Raw genomic sequence first — 16,438 nt, forward strand, 5'->3', positions numbered from 1 at the left:
ACTCTAATCACAAAGGGAGAAGCAGTCTGTGGTCTGTGTATTTGTGCATTCCGCGAGTGGAATGGAGCTTATATCCGTTGGAAGCGGTGGCAGTTTTCTCGCCCGTTCTCCCAGAACGTCCTGCGCTTTGCGTCCGGGCGAAGCGCAGATGTGCGCTAATAAAGCCGCTAGGCGTGAGAGGCGGCCAAACGTCGCGGATTATCGGCACGGAAAGGACGGCTTATTTAGCAGCGCGAGGACACACTGGAGTGTGTCGTCTCCCCGGCGCGTAGCTTGTTCCTCCTGACGGAGCACAAAAATACGCTCCGGTTTCAGCCCAGAACCCACAGCGCACATAAATCATGGGTTACTACATCTCTCTGGCTGACTGGCTTCATACTGATACTATGGAGAGAGTCCAGTTCAACCATCCCACTTACAGTACATGAGGAATCGCTACTTTTTACATTGGTCTCACTTTTTTATAATAAAGTTGCAAAGTAATACAATATTTGTGCAAAGCAGAAGAAAAAATAGGAATTTCTTCTTACTTAGATATGCGAATTGAATCTTTCTTTATTCCACTAAGAGAGAGAGAGAGAGAGAAGGTTGTTTCTGCTCACGGCTTCTGGACTGCAATTTTGAAGACTTTGCAGGGTAAATGAAACCAAAGTATCCAGATGGGGGCATGTGTGTGATAACACGGAATGGCCGCCAGCAGAAAATGGCCGTCGTGAAAAAAATTGCTGCTGCGATTCCCTTAACCATAAACCCCAAGATGCTGCTAAATCTTTCACAGAACTGACATTAGTTTGGCGAAAAAGGGGCTGAATTAAAGATTATAGTGTATGCTCTTAAATGTCATGCTTGGAATGTAAACGCCTGGAGAGGTGTGCAGTCAGCACTTTATTCAATATGGCTTCCCTTTTTTATGACAAATTAAATTCATTTCCTTTGGGATCCTGGAGTCCCCAGTCGAGAGAGTAAATGGTGAAACATACCTGCACTAATGACCATTTTCCAAGAGTCGGTTTCTCTTATTAGCCAATGTCTGTAAGTGTTGCTCTCGACTCAGTATACAGCACCCTAGAGATGCGCCGTAAAATATTTTAACGTTGTAACAATCAGGGAGTTTTAGTGGCAGTGACAAGTAGCCGTAACTATTTCTTATGCTCTTCGTTAAAGCTTTTGTGAAATGGCATTCAAGCTTGCAAGACTTTTTTTTTCTTCTCTCCTGTACATTTTACTAAGGTAATGTCTCATTTTTAATTTTATGAAATTCATAAAGGTGTCTAAATATTGGGTTTGAAAAAAATACTCTTCCCAGCCTGGCAGCCTAGTACCTGTGGATAAAATTGTCAGTGAAGAAGACAATTAAGACACTAGCGATTTGCTAATTAGTAGCATTACCAGGGCTAATGGCTACAGGGATAACAGCTGAATGTTTGCGTGCCGTATGCTAACCAGGTATCTTCTGCTGTCCTTTTTTTGTCTGGCATTTTATGCTGGTTCAGACCCAAATGCAGTGGTTCACGATCCAGTGGTTACAGAGGATCCAGGAAACGGGAAGGACGAGTCTGTGAAAGCCCCCACCACCAGCCCTGCCAAGAAAGAGGGGCCTGTGGAGCCAGGGAACACAGGTGAGTGCACCTGGACACGCCCCAGTTTCCTGGCTTTGGCCCAGTTTGCTGGGGTTTGGGGGAACAGCTGCTTCAGCTGAAATAGCGGCGAGAGGGGGTGATTCATAACCAGTGTGTCACACTATGATGTCTGGGCTCACATAGGCACACATGCACGTACGCGCACACACACACACATGCACACAAGCAGACTTACAAACTTGAGCACGCACACACACACACACGTACAGATGTACACACATGCACAAGCACACAAACACACACACACACACACACACGCATGCACACACATATACACATGTACACACGCACACATACACAAACACACACAGTCATGCATGCGCGCGCACACACACACACACACACACATACTGTACACACACACAGTAAGTAACCAGGTACTGTAAGATTGTGATGAATGCATTTATGCAGATCATACGGGCAACATAAATTTTTCATGCTGAAGGGAAACATTCAAAATTAGGACCAGGAGGTGGTCTTTGAAATTTAATTCACTTTTTTTCCCCCTGTACTTACTTGGGTAGTTTTTTTAATGCAGAGGGGAAAAAAGAAATCATTCTTGGAAAAGAAAAAAGAAACAATAGCACTGATGCCTCGGCTATCTTTAATAACAAAATGACTCATCTGAATCCGAGTGATTCCTTTTTTTAATTATCTGATTTTTCAGACTTGATCCGCACTTCAATCCAGGCTTTAATTTTCCCTCTGTGGCTGTATTTATGACTGAGTCCATTACGCACATCAATGCAGTCCCAAATTGCTCCGATGTGATTGTAATAAGCACTTGAAGCAAATAATCATTAAATAGTTTACTTCTTTCTCTCCCCCCCTGCTCTTTCTCCTCGCCTCTTACCCTCCCCATTTTCCCTCGCTTTTTTTTTTTTGTTTTTTTTTTTTCAAAAACTTCTCCTTATTATCTGGTCGGGGGATACTTGGTCTGCCCTAGTTTTTAATTATGCGGAGCGCTTGTGCAGATAGACATGCAACTCAAGTGTGATAATGAAAAATTAAAAGCGTGGCTGTGGCACGGCGATAGAGTGGCGGATAAGATTTTGAGAGGCTGTTAGAATCCCTCGTCGAGCTCGAAGCAGTCCAGGGGGGCTCTCTGAAATCTGCATGGTAGACGTGTTCATTTCTGTTTTGTTTTTTTGTGGGGGGAAGCTGAGATGTGGCTCACTAAAGCTACACTGTAATTTTTTCTTTCTTTTTACTGAGCCAAGTAAAGAAAAATCTAAGCTCACAAATATTGAGTCCCCCCCCCCCCCTCTGAGATTTTGGCCTACTGAGAGACAAATCAAGATCAGATGTGCCTAAAAGGACTTTCTCTTCTCTACAAATGGAGTAGACTTCTCCCACAGCCCTCTCTCTGCATCCATACTACTGTCCATAGCCAATAAGCTCCTCCCTCTCATCCATACTACTGTCTATAGCCAATAAGCCCCATCCTCTCATCCATACTACTGTCCATAGCCAATAAGCACCTCCTTCTTGTCCATACTGTGGCCCATAGCCAATAGGTCTGTCCCTCTCCATCTATACTACTACCCATAGCCAATAGGCCCCTCCCTCTCCATCCATACTACGGCCCATAGCCAATTAGCCCCTCCCTTTCTGCCCTTACTCCCTTCCCCTAACTAACACAGACACAGTGCCGTAGGCCTGCTATGTTAAATCTGAAGGCCTTTTAAAGGCCACCAGTTTAAGCCCTTAATGCTATCATTAACATCATGTTCCTAAGGACACAAAAATCCAGACAAGCTCCCATAACAACCTGCAAGGCAGAATGAGCCCGACAACTCCACCCCCCCTCCCTCACCGTGCCCCGGAGCAGAGAGGAATGCAATAAAAGTGTGCATTCGATCATGGCTGTCTGCAGCCGGTCTACACCTTCACAGCAGCACGAAGCCACACAAAAGCCAGTGTAGCCAGCCAGGAAGCTCAGTCAAACACACGCAAGAAACATCTCAAAATGACTCCAGCTCCATCTAAGTGACATTTTCTTTTTTTATTAAAGACTACCATTTACTCGCTTGGGGAATTTAAGGGGGGAGGGGGAAAAGCGAGTCATGGTGCATTGTGGGAAGTCGGGAGGGACGGCGAGCGCGTCCGAGGCGTGACGGGGCCCCGCGTTCCGAGCGCGGAGCCCCGGCCGTTTCCTTCCCGCCGCAGCGCTACGGCGGTTAGCGATTGAGTGATCGGATCGGAGAGGTGAGACGCGTGTTTAATGGGAGCCGCGGTCGACCGGATCCACAAATCACGGGGAAAAGCACCGAGGCCGCTGGAGCAGGGGCGAGCCAAGGCAGATCGCTGTAAACAACTTTCACAGCTGCGGAATGCCTGCATTCATAACAATTATAATAAGGAAATAAAGAAAATTGCATTGGCGTCTACAGCCCTCTCCGGGGAAGGGAACTGACTTCATCCAGCACTGACATGTAGGACTGCACTCTGGGCAGACGGTCAGACCCAGAATACTTAACAAAATATCACAAAATAATTTATTATATTAATCTAGTTCAACAAGGAATGATGATTCAGGGGAATTCAGCCAGTGTACCTAGTGGGCTCCTAATGGAGGCCAATTTTTAAAATTTAAATTAGGTTACATTATTTTTTGTTCGAGCTCAGCTTGCAGCATTAGCAAAATGCAGTGTTCTGTGTGACAGAGCTTCATGTGGTAGTGTTGTGCTCAACATCAAAATGGTATAAAAGTTCACATGGAAATTCATAACTAAGTAGAACACTTTTCACAAATTTTTATGTTTTTAATTTTTGTACATTATTAGACACCCCGATCTAGCGGACAATGAATTGACGTATCATTTGGCTGTCTGCATATCCAAACTACTCCCTCAGCCGATGTTCTACTAATAATTTTTGATTGGTTCTTGTGGATCAGTGGCTCCTCCCCTTATATGAGGTTCCTCTGTCACTGAAGTGTCACTGAAGGGGATCTTATAGGTGATTAATTTTGAAACACACCCTTTCTAGTCTAACTGACAAAAGCTTGGTTCATGCAGTATGTTTTAAGTCCTCATCTACCCTTTCCAGTGCAATGAAAACTCACTGAAATCCTCCAGTGTGACCAATTTTAAATGAGAGAGAGCTCACGTACAACCAGTTTTCTTTTGGGGGGAAATTCCCCGAGAGTCCAGCACCAGCAGAAAACAAAAGCGTTTGCATAAATGGGTAATTTGACACCCGAAACTGCGTCAAAGTGTTAGAGGAACACAAAGAATCGCTCGTGGTCATGTGTTTGGAAGCTAATTTGCAATATCACCATTGCAATCTGCTCCTCATTTACCTGCAGGTGGCCTAACTGCATTAACTGCTGAGAGAGGGGAAAAATATATATAACGTTTTTCTATGTATGTACAAATGGTATTTGTGCAGGCAGAATTCCCAGTGTGAGAAAATCTACATGCGTTTCAAAGACAATAATTTAGTGGGCTTATGATGCAAGGTTAATAAAGGAGAAAAGTTGGAAATAAAGACGGGGGGAGAGGAAGGCATGGCTCTGAACAAGGATTCAGTTCATAGTTTTATAGTTTCATCCAGAGTTCAGTCGCAGGTGACTGCATAAAATCAGCCCACTTTCAAAGCTTCACAGGAGTTTCCCACCATATTCGCTTTTTTCGTATTCCTGGATTTGGGTGAACTTGATTTAGTTCCCAGGGCTCTACGCTAACATTTATTTTCCAAGGAGCACATTTGATCCAAAGTTGAAAAATTTTGAAGCGCAATAATGCATTCCCAATTAGTAGATGTGCTCCTAAATCATTTTTCCAGTTGGCACACACAAGTTTTCAGGAGCAAATGCTGCTAAAATGGGAGCACTGTGGAGCCCTGGTTCTGTTCGGGGTTCGAGCGAGACGGGGAGGGGAAGCCATCTTTCTGTCACTTTCAGGAGGAGTGTTAGCGCGTAATTTGACGGCACGGCACAGGACAGGAAGTGATGCGTCTGTCACGGTCGCGCGGGAGGCAGGGGTACTGCAAGGGAAACCGTCCTGTCGTCTCTAATTGGAGCTCGTCTGTGGGCCCTCTCCATCTAATGAGAGACTGCTGCCTTCTCTTCCTCCGCACACCCCCTCCCTTCCGCGTCTGGAAATCTCTAACACATGGTGTAAAGTAATCAGGCTTTAATCCTACTCACAGACAGAGCCCAGTGTGTGTATGCGTGTATGTATATACAGTAATGTGCACTTACAAATTATTTATGTTGTATATTTATGTTGTATGTATATGGTATTATGTCTGCTTTATGAACCATATGGAATTCAGAGAGAGTGGTCTCTGCTGGAACTGTGTCTGTGGATACTGTACTCCATGTATTTTCCGATGCTATTTTTCATATCCGGCACTGATTTATTTTTGTATCCCTCTCCGCAACAGAATCCATCAACGACAGGTCCGACATCGGCGAGGGGATCTTCAGCTCCAAGGCGGCCTTGTTCGCGGCCATCGGGGCGGGCTGCGTCATCTTCATCATCATCATCATCCTCCTGATCATCCTGCTGATCAAGATCCGGAAGCGGGCTCGGAAGCACAGCCAGCCCCGGGCCCCGGCGCTCACGCTCAGCACGCTGGCCAGCCCCAAGGGCTCGGGGAACGCCGGGTCGGAGCCCAGCGACATCATCATCCCTCTACGGACTACAGAGAACAACTACTGCCCCCATTACGAGAAGGTGAGCGGGGACTACGGGCACCCCGTCTACATCGTGCAGGAGATGCCTCCTCAGAGCCCCGCCAACATCTACTACAAAGTGTGAGGAAGAAGAAATCCGAGAAGGAGAGAGAGAGAGAGCGTGTGTCGATAGCTTATTGGACGTTTGCTTTTTTAAAGGAATTCTGGCCTACCTTTTTTTAACTACCTTGACCTTGTGGCTTGAGAGGACGCTTTCAGTGTTTAACACACAGAGACACCGAGAGAGAAAGTGTGGGGGAAACAGAGCAGAGGTTGTCAACAAACCAACCCGGAGGTCAACCTCTTGCTTCACCCCCCTCCCCCTCCCAGCACCTTTATCCCCCATGAACTTGTTTTTTTGGACACAAGGCACAGGTCCTCTCCCTCTTGTTTTCCACAGTTTCTCTGTTCTGTATCACTCTTAGGAAAAAGGTGCCATCTTATTTTGGTCAGGTCTTTTGATGCAGGACAGTGTCTGTATGTGTATGCAGTGCGTCAATGAAGGGGGGTGCGGTGTATTTGAAAAGTAACAAGGACCCCCCCGCTTAAGCAGACTGATGTGAGGGCTCCGTCGCCAAGGTGACCCTGTTGGGAGATTGCTCAGGTAACCGGGGACGATGCGATGACAAACAGCTGAAGACCATACTATTTCACGTTGTGTTCACCACTCTACTTCCTCATTGCAAGTTACCTTGTTCCCTTCTTCACAAAATAGTTTCTTTGCTTGTAAGACATTTATTGTTGGTTGATTGATTGTTGTTGCTTTTTTTTCCTCCTCTTCTCATGTTTACAGTATACAATATAATGGTATATTTTTCACTTCATCTCATTCGTTAGCAGTGGAGGTTTGTTACGTAGAAGGTCACGTATTTAAGCAGACAAGTATCTAAACAGAGGACAGGCTGTCTTCACTCGTCACGCAAACGCAAATGTTATTTTCCTTACGGCTGCAGGCAGAGCACGTCCACGCTTCGGGTATTTCGAGCCGCCGCTGGCCGCTAGTCGCAGCCGTTTGAGTGGCTTTCTCGGTCACGCTCGCTCAGGAATTTGACCGGTTAAAATCTGAGGAGCCTCAAGGCGCTCGCATGGCTTCCCGCAGAAAAGCCGGCAGGTGTTATTAATTAAAACAGCAAACGATGGCGGGCTATGAGGGGCGAACTCCAAAGCCACTGAAACGTAAATAAAACCCGGGGCGGGGTCACGTGCGTCCCTGCACCGAAATCGATCCGCAATTCCACACCTCTACCGCTGCCGACCCCAGGGGTCCTCCTGGTGGCAAGAAACAATAACAAGATCAAATTTGTCCTGCAAAAACAACACCAGTGTGGAAGCAATTAGGGTGTTATCTGGGGAAAGACTAGCACATTTATTGGGCACGTTTCCTTGTTTGAGCTATAGAAGGACAGGTCGACCTGGAACGGGACAAGATGCAGTGGGAATCGTTTATGGCGGCTGGACATTCATTTACTCCCTGTTCTATGGAAGCTGATTGGCTAGGAATGATTCTCATTGATATGTTGGAAGGTATTGAGCTGGGCAATCACACTCCCCCCACCCTCAGTAAGCCTGCGTCAGTGATCAGCCATGACCCATACACAGCTGGAGGGGCTTGGGGGTTTGGGGGGGGGGGGGGGGGGGTTTAAAATTGTGCAACATTCTTTATTGGGTGTGTCTCCCTAAAATACACTCAGGAGAAGAGCGTGCGAAGGTGAAACACTCCACAGACCTGCTTTAGCTCGGTTCTCAGCAGGTTCTTGGTGATAGATGTCAGAAAAATGACAGATAATGGTCAAACCATATTCCTGATGCATTAAACAGTCATGAGAGTACAATTTCAAGTTGTAAATCCAGAGTCAAGAAATAAACATATGTTACTCATAATCCACCCTGCAACAAATCTGTATTGCTCTACTATTATTAATCTCAATAGTTTTATTATTATTATTATTATTATTATTATCATTATTATTATTATTATTATGGACTACATAGATCATATAAATGAAATACAGACCATTCATTTCTTTACTACAAGGAGGTTGTTCAAAAGAAGAACTTTTATACTACCAAAATATCCAAATTTCTTGTGTAAACATGAGTCTGTTTCGCCTCAGGTTTGATCTTAGGAAGCGCACATGACCCCCCAGAATCCTCTATCAATGTCAGCCTTCTTAACATGACCTTCCAGTTTGCTGTTCTTTATTTTTGCCCTTATTTGACCATCTTGTGTTTATGGAAAAATAGAAAGATTAAAAGACTGACTGTTTCACTCTAGCTGCCACATCTTTGTAATGGCTGAGAAATTGCAACCATCTTTGCTTTTCCTGTCAGTGTCTGGCTTTTGAAATCAAATAATGTGGTAGCTCTCACTATAGATGTTGCCCACAGCTTACCAAATCTATGAAGTAAGCCTGGAACGAGGCCTTCTGTGCCCTGGGTTTGAGCCATTGCAGCCTGCCATTACCTACGCCACTACCAATTTACATACTTACAGACTTTCAAAAGTTAGATTCAATTAACAAAGAGAAAACCTAGTGCTTACCTTGAAGATACATCAACAGTATTCGCAATGTGGGAAAGAAACAGCGCTTTGGATCTGCTGTTTGGTTTGCCTGTTGGACTAGTGACAGTCGACCTACATTTATCTGCTTATAAGGCTTCACCCATCATTTTTTTCAAAATATGGTATCAATTGGCCGTATGTATGCTACCACAATGGAGGGTCTGTTTATAGCACATCTAGACTGTTCTAGAAATCTCTGGAATAGATTATTCAGTGAAAGGCAGATTACTCAACTGAAAATGTACTGCACTGGCCTAGATTAAAGTCATTCATAGTTTGATTTAATCTGCACGTTTTGGGTTTTCTCCCTCTAAAATGCATTCTGAAATACTTGTAATGGAATACTGTGGCTTAAAGGTGATTCAACATGCATTTCATTTTTTTTTTTTTTTTTTTGAGTGGTATGTTGTTCATCCCATTGATTACAATCCAGCAAAAAAACAATTGAAATGGTGTAAATATGTGGGGAAAAAGATGAATTTAAAAGCTGAATTTATTAGAACCCCTTTTATGAAAAAAATATAAAATTAGATTTTTTTAATGCAGAATTTTTTGTAAATAGCTGTCTTTTTAAAAAGGCATTTTGTATAAACTTTAATTATTTTCTTGTTTGATTTTTTTGTTAATAAAAATAAAGATAAGGAAAAAAATCTCTGAGGCCGAGCGTCACACATGAGCTGTCTAAAGTGCCAGGTATCTTAACAGAACTGTACATTAAAGTTCACAGCATATGAGATTTTTGTTTGTTTACTTTCTTTTTTTAATGTTATTTACATGGTTTCAGTGACACAACTTTTGTTGTGAGGATGGGGGGCACATGGGAAGAAAAGTTTGAGAGAAAAAAAACATGTTTATTCCATTTTTCTGTGCGTTTGATTAAACTGAGACACTTGTGGCACAGGGGATTCTCTTGATACGAGTGAAACCATAGTAAAACTCTTAGAAGTGAAAAACCAGCTTAGAACACTTGTTGCCTTGGAAACGTAAACAGAAAGAGGGCTGCCATGGTGGTAGCGGCCATTTTATTATTTTCATACCACTATTTCAAATGGGGGGCAAGTTTCTCCCCCCTTACCTTCGAGCTTGTGTATTATTTCTGCTGATGTGTCACTGCTCTTTGAAGCTCTCTGGACCCTCTAGTTGCTCATTTGTGGGGCCGCTGCCTAACGGCAGAGGTTGGCTCCAGTCGTCTCTTATCGCATTCCACAGTGGGACCAGACATGCCAAGATGGAGCTGACTCAGTGTCCTTCAGATCCTACAAAGCTGGTGGCTTTGCCGATTTAAAAAAAATCCAGTTTGAAAGCGCTATCTTGCACCATGATCAGCCCCTGAAGTTCGGCGGTGGACGACCTCTCGACCTCTAACAGATTGCCACGGTGTTATCGCAAGCTCGCTGTAACGAACAGTGCCAGCACCTGACTGCAGGGGAGAGAGACAGTCCTGTTGACGTGCTGTGAACCAGAAGACCCTCAGTGGCCACCTGAGGGTGGAAATGTGGAGATCCAAAATGGCAGCTTGAAGTGAACTTTCAATACAGAAAATCTGCATAACTGTACCACATATTTTTTACACCTCTTTGTGGTTACATAGAGTGGTTCAAATGAAGCTAAGAAGAATGGCTTTAAAGCATAATTAAAGCCAAATGAAAGCATACCCCCTTCTCCCCAGTCCACTTCTGGTCTCCACAATGCGCCTGTGTTAATTAGATTTTTCTTTATGTCAGAAGACACAGTTTTATGTTTGATGTACCTGTATACAAACCCAGTGGATTTGTGTCTCTTTGTATTTTGCTTCATAAATGTCTGTTCATTTACTTTTGCCATTCACAATGCAGCTTTTCCCAATTCAGCATAACCAGTTTCTATGGAATCAGCGTTCCGTTGGCCACGTACGGGGACCTGATATTACATATTGATAAATACATTTTTTTCCTATGGAATTCTTTGTCAAATGGTCGTCATTTCTTTTGCTTTTATTCAATGAGTGAAATGTGTTTATTGTACTTCAAGGGATGTCTGTACCATTTTGAAAAAATATTTCCTACGTGTACATGTGCATCTGTAAATTCAATTTAATTAATCTCCAACGTTATTGCACAATAGCTAGAAGTTAATTGCAACAATTATCATTTTAACATCAATGAAGTTAGATAATCATAGCGCACATTTATTTTTTATGCAATAACATAAATACTGAAATAAAAATGATTTAAATTACATTAATCATTAATTGGATAGAAGAAAGCGCTGAATGCATTATTTGAGTCCACAGAGAGCAATGCAAAACCAATTGATCCACAAAACTATTCAGTATCATGAGAAAGGGCTTTTAGTATGATGTCTCATTCTTTTCGATGAACTGAGAATGGCTCTTTTGTTTTCCCAGTTGTTATTTCATCTGGCTTGACAGTGCAGATCTGTTCGAGCATGGAGAGAATCGGATACCACACACATACAAGCAACCATTCAGAACAATTTCATAAGAGAACCAGCATCACTGAGTCCAAACGGCCTGCCCTCAAACTGGAAAGGACCTCTCCCATCAGGCCTTGTGCACAACAATTAACTTTCCATAAACGAGTGAGTCGAAGTGGGGGGTTCCGAGCCATTGCTACTCCTATCCAGAGTCTTCGTGACCCTCTGCAAGAACAAGGGTCAGCCAGAATTAGGGTCAGCCAGAAACGTTAGACCGGAGCAGGACCAGAAATCAACGAATGGGCGATGTGGCCCCCGAAAGCAGGGATGGCGGTGTGAATGGATCACATGGGGGCCGTCACACAGTATAATATGCGGGCTTGAGTTCTGCAGCTGTGTTGTGTTGTGTTGGCAGAAAATCCCTGACACATCAGCAACAGCTCTGCCTGTTTCTGGGAAAGAGAAAGTGAGCAAGAGAGAGAGAGAGTAAGAGACAGCGAGAAAGAGAGAGAGAGAGAGCCACAAATTTGACACAAAGCAATATCTGGAGTCTGTTCAATGAGCACATCCGGCAGTGTTTCCAAGCGCCGTGCTTATTGAATTGTGGTTTTCAGTGCAGGTTTTTGTTCAGGGTTTGTACGGCGGCGAGTATCTGCTTTGAAGAGTGTACCTGTATGTATTTTTATTAATTAATTTATTTTTTATAATGCATTATGTGAGTGTACCTCTCATCAGACACATGGAAGCATAAAAGAGTGCTCTTGCTGATTGTACCATAGAAATAAATTATTATTACTGAGGGTATTGTAAGTAAGCCAGTATAAGCCTGCCACTTCACTCTCCATGGAGCTTCTGAAAACTCAAGTGCCTGTCAAAGTCCTTGTTGACTAACAAAGAAATCATTAACAAATTTTTAGCACAGCCTCAATTATGGGAAAGGAAAAAAAGCTTCACAGAAATCATTGTGCCCCATATTCTATTGAATGTGCATCTCGGTTCAGTGTCCTCTCTCATTTTTTGCGTCCCATGCACAGGGAAATTAAATATGCCAATCAAAATGATGAGTATATCCCTCGGAAGAAAGGGTCCCTGTTGGCGAGCATGTTTTTTTGCTCGAGCCGTTTGAGAAACGCCTGCAGCTACATGGATTGCGTTCGTACATCAACACATCGGTTTGTGTTCTACGCTAATTAATTTTACGTTGTCATTTGCGGTTGCTGTTTCGAGATTCTGTCTGGAACGAAATGTAAAAGTTGATTGGACAAAGCAGTTTGATAAAAAAAAAGAATAAGAGAGAGAAAGAGAGTGAAAGAAAGAAAGAAAAACAAAGAAAGAGAGATGATTGAGACCTTGAGATAGGAAAACCCTTGCACTGTGGGGTCCAGTCTGGCTGATAAAGTAATTGAGGAATAAGCTCAGACTGCCTGGGACTTTAAAGCAGTGGTAGCAGTGGTTGCCTGAGGCTTTTCGGAATCAGATGTTCCACCGCTATCTTAAAACGATGTGACCAGCAACAAAAGCAGCATCAGGGAAGTGTACCTGCATTTTCAACGCCGCCAGTAAACACCCCCCCCCCCCCCCAACCCTCAAAACGTCCTCCTGCTCGCTTCACACCTGAGGTGCTGCGTTTGCTCAACACCTCCGAGCGATGTTATTAAAGAATTTATAGATTCTTGGTCATGCCCCTTAATGAATTTTCAGCAGATGCCCCTGAATGTTTTGGCATCAACGGTAGAGAGCTTTTAATCTTCTGAGCCGATTATCTGGTGCCTCTGTAGAATCTGTGATGTTGTTGCTCTGCATCAATTCTGAAGTGTGGGGCTGTGAGGAAGAGTGGGTGTTTTTTTTTTGTTTTTTTTTTCCGAGGGTGGAGGGACTGGGCGTAGCGTATTCCTGATTTTAATATTTCTCGGGTGCTTTAAAAATGGGCTGTGCTTTCATTGTTTCATCTCTGTGAGGACTCACAAAATGGGAAATTAGTTTTTACAAGAACATACTGTTGTCATTTCTCGCCGCCTGTGAAATCCTGCGAGGCAGGGGAAAATGAGCATCCTCACTACGAGGGATGGGGTAACAGGCGCCGTCTTTTCAACGAAACGCTCCCGAGTTGTATTAGTGTGTTGGGGATTACAGAAGTTCATCTGTGGTCCAGAAGGGTCAGAATGCGTATTCCCCTTGGCCTTCATGACTGACGTGCGATCTGTGTCATGTACGTACTAAATAACAGTGTTTTTCCAAGCAGATAGGGGGTCTTGAAAATGATGACTTCCCAAGAATCTAGAAATGAGATCACTGTAAATGAAATCCAAGCACAAAGCAACCAATCACTGAACCTAGAAGTGATGTAATTAACCTCTGTCTGGTCCGGCCCACCTGGCAGCTCCAATGTGAAATGAATCATTAAACTAACTGCACCTCATTATTGCTTTGGGCTTGGGGACTGCAAGAGAGCCCTGTGTGTGTGTGTGTGTGTGTGTGTGTGTGTGTGTGTGTGTGTATGTGTTCATGTGTGCGTATGTCTGTGTGTTCCATGACTAATACATTTCATTACATAAAACAGTAAAAGCATATGATTTATCTTTAATCAAGCTCAGGCTAACTGAATCATGATGCAGGTGTTGAATAATTAAAATAATTACTGTAGGTTTGGCGATCTTTGATGCTAGAGTGAGGATAGAACCCCCGCATGCCTACTCTCTGACATGGAATACATCATCAAATCGAATCATGGTTCATGTGGTTCCAGTGCGGTTTTAACACCATTCGAGCACAGTTTAACACCCGTTTAACCACAACCACAGATTTTTTTGGGGTATCTCCTGACAGTCCAATGTCTGAGGTTTCCCCCACCCTGAGCCCTGGGCTATAGGAAACAAGGCTAAGATGATGTGAACATTCCACTGTCTGGCTGATTCCGGTGCTCCGAGCCGGCGCCTGTGAACCCTGCCATACAGCCAGACGGACCACAACAATGAACCTGAAGCCTGAACAAAACGGCACCTTAAATTCCCTGCAGTGATTTCTCGGCGCATTCAAAGTTTCCTTGGAGAAGGAAGAGAGGGAACAAAGGCATATTTTCCAGATGAATGAACGAACGCCACATTAACCTGCCTCGACTATTAAATGATGAATGCCTGTCGCTAAGAGTATATTTCCATAGAAGTGTTTTTCAGGTGTAAAACGTGTATAATTGAGGCCACTGTGCTGCCGGCAAGGTGGGAACACAAGAGGGATGCATGGAATCTCTGAAAAGTGAAACTGCTCAAATTAAAAAAATAGGATTTACTTAGTAATTTTTCTACAGCATTTAACTCATTCTAGCTACTTTCAAGCTACTTTGGAGCTGTGGGCAGCCACAGTGCAGCACCCAGGGGCCAACTCCAGTTCTGAGGCCAGTGCCTAGGTCAACGGCAATTGTGGGAGTTTATCTAACCTGACATGCATGTCTTTCAGTGTGGGAGGAAACCGGAGTTCCCTCAGGAAACCCATGCGAACACAAGGAGAAACTCCACGCCGAGTGAACCCAGGACTTTCCTCTTGCGAGGCAATAATAAAAAAGAATAAAATGTGACATGCTCAGAAATTATAACAAATTATATCTCGGATATTGACTTATTGACACAACATGTGGCTCTGACGAGCCTAGATTTTCCTCACCCTTTGTGAAAGGACTTTTCTGAAATACCTCTACGTAGAAGAGTTCTTTATATAGTGGCAGCTTGTCCTAATTGTGGTGTTGTACAGCAACAGCAATTGCAGGAGGATTGTGGGTAATGCTCCTTGTAAGAGCATAGAGGAGAGGAGTGATTGTTAGTGGTGTCTCCGCCAGACATCGCTCCCAGCAAGTCGCCATCACTCCTCCACCCTATCAGGGCTCTAGGCTGTTAAAAGTTCATCACAGCCTCTGTTATAGATATGGGAGAGTACAGACAGGCATGTGCTCTCCTCCACAGTCGGTGATGTCACCACGACTTCTTTTCACACCCCACTTCACAAGTCGGGCTTGCACAGGCATGATTCAGAAGAATACACTTTTCCCATTAAAATCAACAGCCAGCTCAGACCTAAGAAACCAGATAAATTAGCAATCAGTAAAAAAGTAACACAACTTGTGGTCTTCCAGGACCAAGGTTGGAAAGTTCAGGGCTATAACTTTGCCGCCAGATGCAACTATTTGAGCCAATCTGCCTGCAGTGCCTCACTCTCAGTAAAAGCAAACTCGGTTTGAATGCTTTTTTGTCTCTCTTTTTTCCTGAGCCATCGAGCAATCTCTGCTCAGCCTCCCATAATAATAATGGACAGAATGTATGTTTCACACAAATTCTGTCTGGCCTAACAGAGACAGGTCTGGCTCAAACTTCATCTGAGGCCAGATGTCCGTGGATGAGGCTGTGACAGAACGCTTTGAGAGCTCTGAGGGGGAAATCAGAGCCTGGATTCAGGCTGAACTGAACACAAAATCAGCAAGGCAGTAGACTGGTTTTAATGGAACATGCAGAGCTCAGATATGCAGCCAGAGAATATGTTTTCCTGCCACAAAATCAGTTCAGTAGCCACAATGGAATAATCTACTGAAAAGTATTTGAAGTAGCTAATCAATATTTTCTTCTCAAATGCACAGGAGCCAACCCAAAGCGGAGTTCTCGAGCTTTTGAATCAAATGAAACTGGAGGCTGAACTATATTATAATCTAAAGAACAGACACTTTGTGATCTGATTATCCCAAAAAAACAGGATCACATATTTATTCAGAACTCAGTGCTATTGTCATATAATACTCCATCACACATGTCTATTCTACTGAAGGGACATACCGTAAGGTCAAATTACTGAATTACTTCCAAATAGAGAATTGTTCATTGTCACATGAAGCCTGCAAGGGAAATTGACAGTGACAGACTATGCTTCATCATATTAGAAAAAAAGGTGCAGCTTATTTTTTTCACATTATTTTCATTGGAGAAATGAGGCAAAAACAAACGGTAAGCATCACTCTTCTTCTTCACCAAATGTTGTTTGAAGAGGCATAATCAGTCTACATACCTGGATTTTGAAGTCCATTGGTTTGCTTGAAAAGGCAGGGCTTGATTGCAAACTTGCCTACAGTATACATTTAAAGTGTGTGCACATGGAGAG

At 43.6% G+C, this 16,438-nt stretch overlaps 1 protein-coding gene across 1 annotated transcript in view; it reads left to right on the top strand.

Moving 5' to 3' along the window:
* Positions 1-9,621, top strand: part of LOC135250247 (ephrin-B1-like) — an 89,740-nt gene extending 80,119 nt beyond the window's left edge. The window contains exons 4-5 of the mRNA XM_064326345.1: positions 1,494-1,619; positions 6,033-9,621. Of these exons, the coding sequence (XP_064182415.1) occupies positions 1,494-1,619; positions 6,033-6,409 (503 nt within the window). The 3' untranslated portion in view covers positions 6,410-9,621. The remainder of the gene's footprint in view (positions 1-1,493; positions 1,620-6,032) is intronic.
* The last annotated feature ends 6,817 nt before the right edge of the window (positions 9,622-16,438 follow it).

Source organism: Anguilla rostrata, chromosome 3 (assembly GCF_018555375.3).
Source record: "Anguilla rostrata isolate EN2019 chromosome 3, ASM1855537v3, whole genome shotgun sequence".
Classification (NCBI taxonomy): domain Eukaryota; kingdom Metazoa; phylum Chordata; class Actinopteri; order Anguilliformes; family Anguillidae; genus Anguilla; species Anguilla rostrata.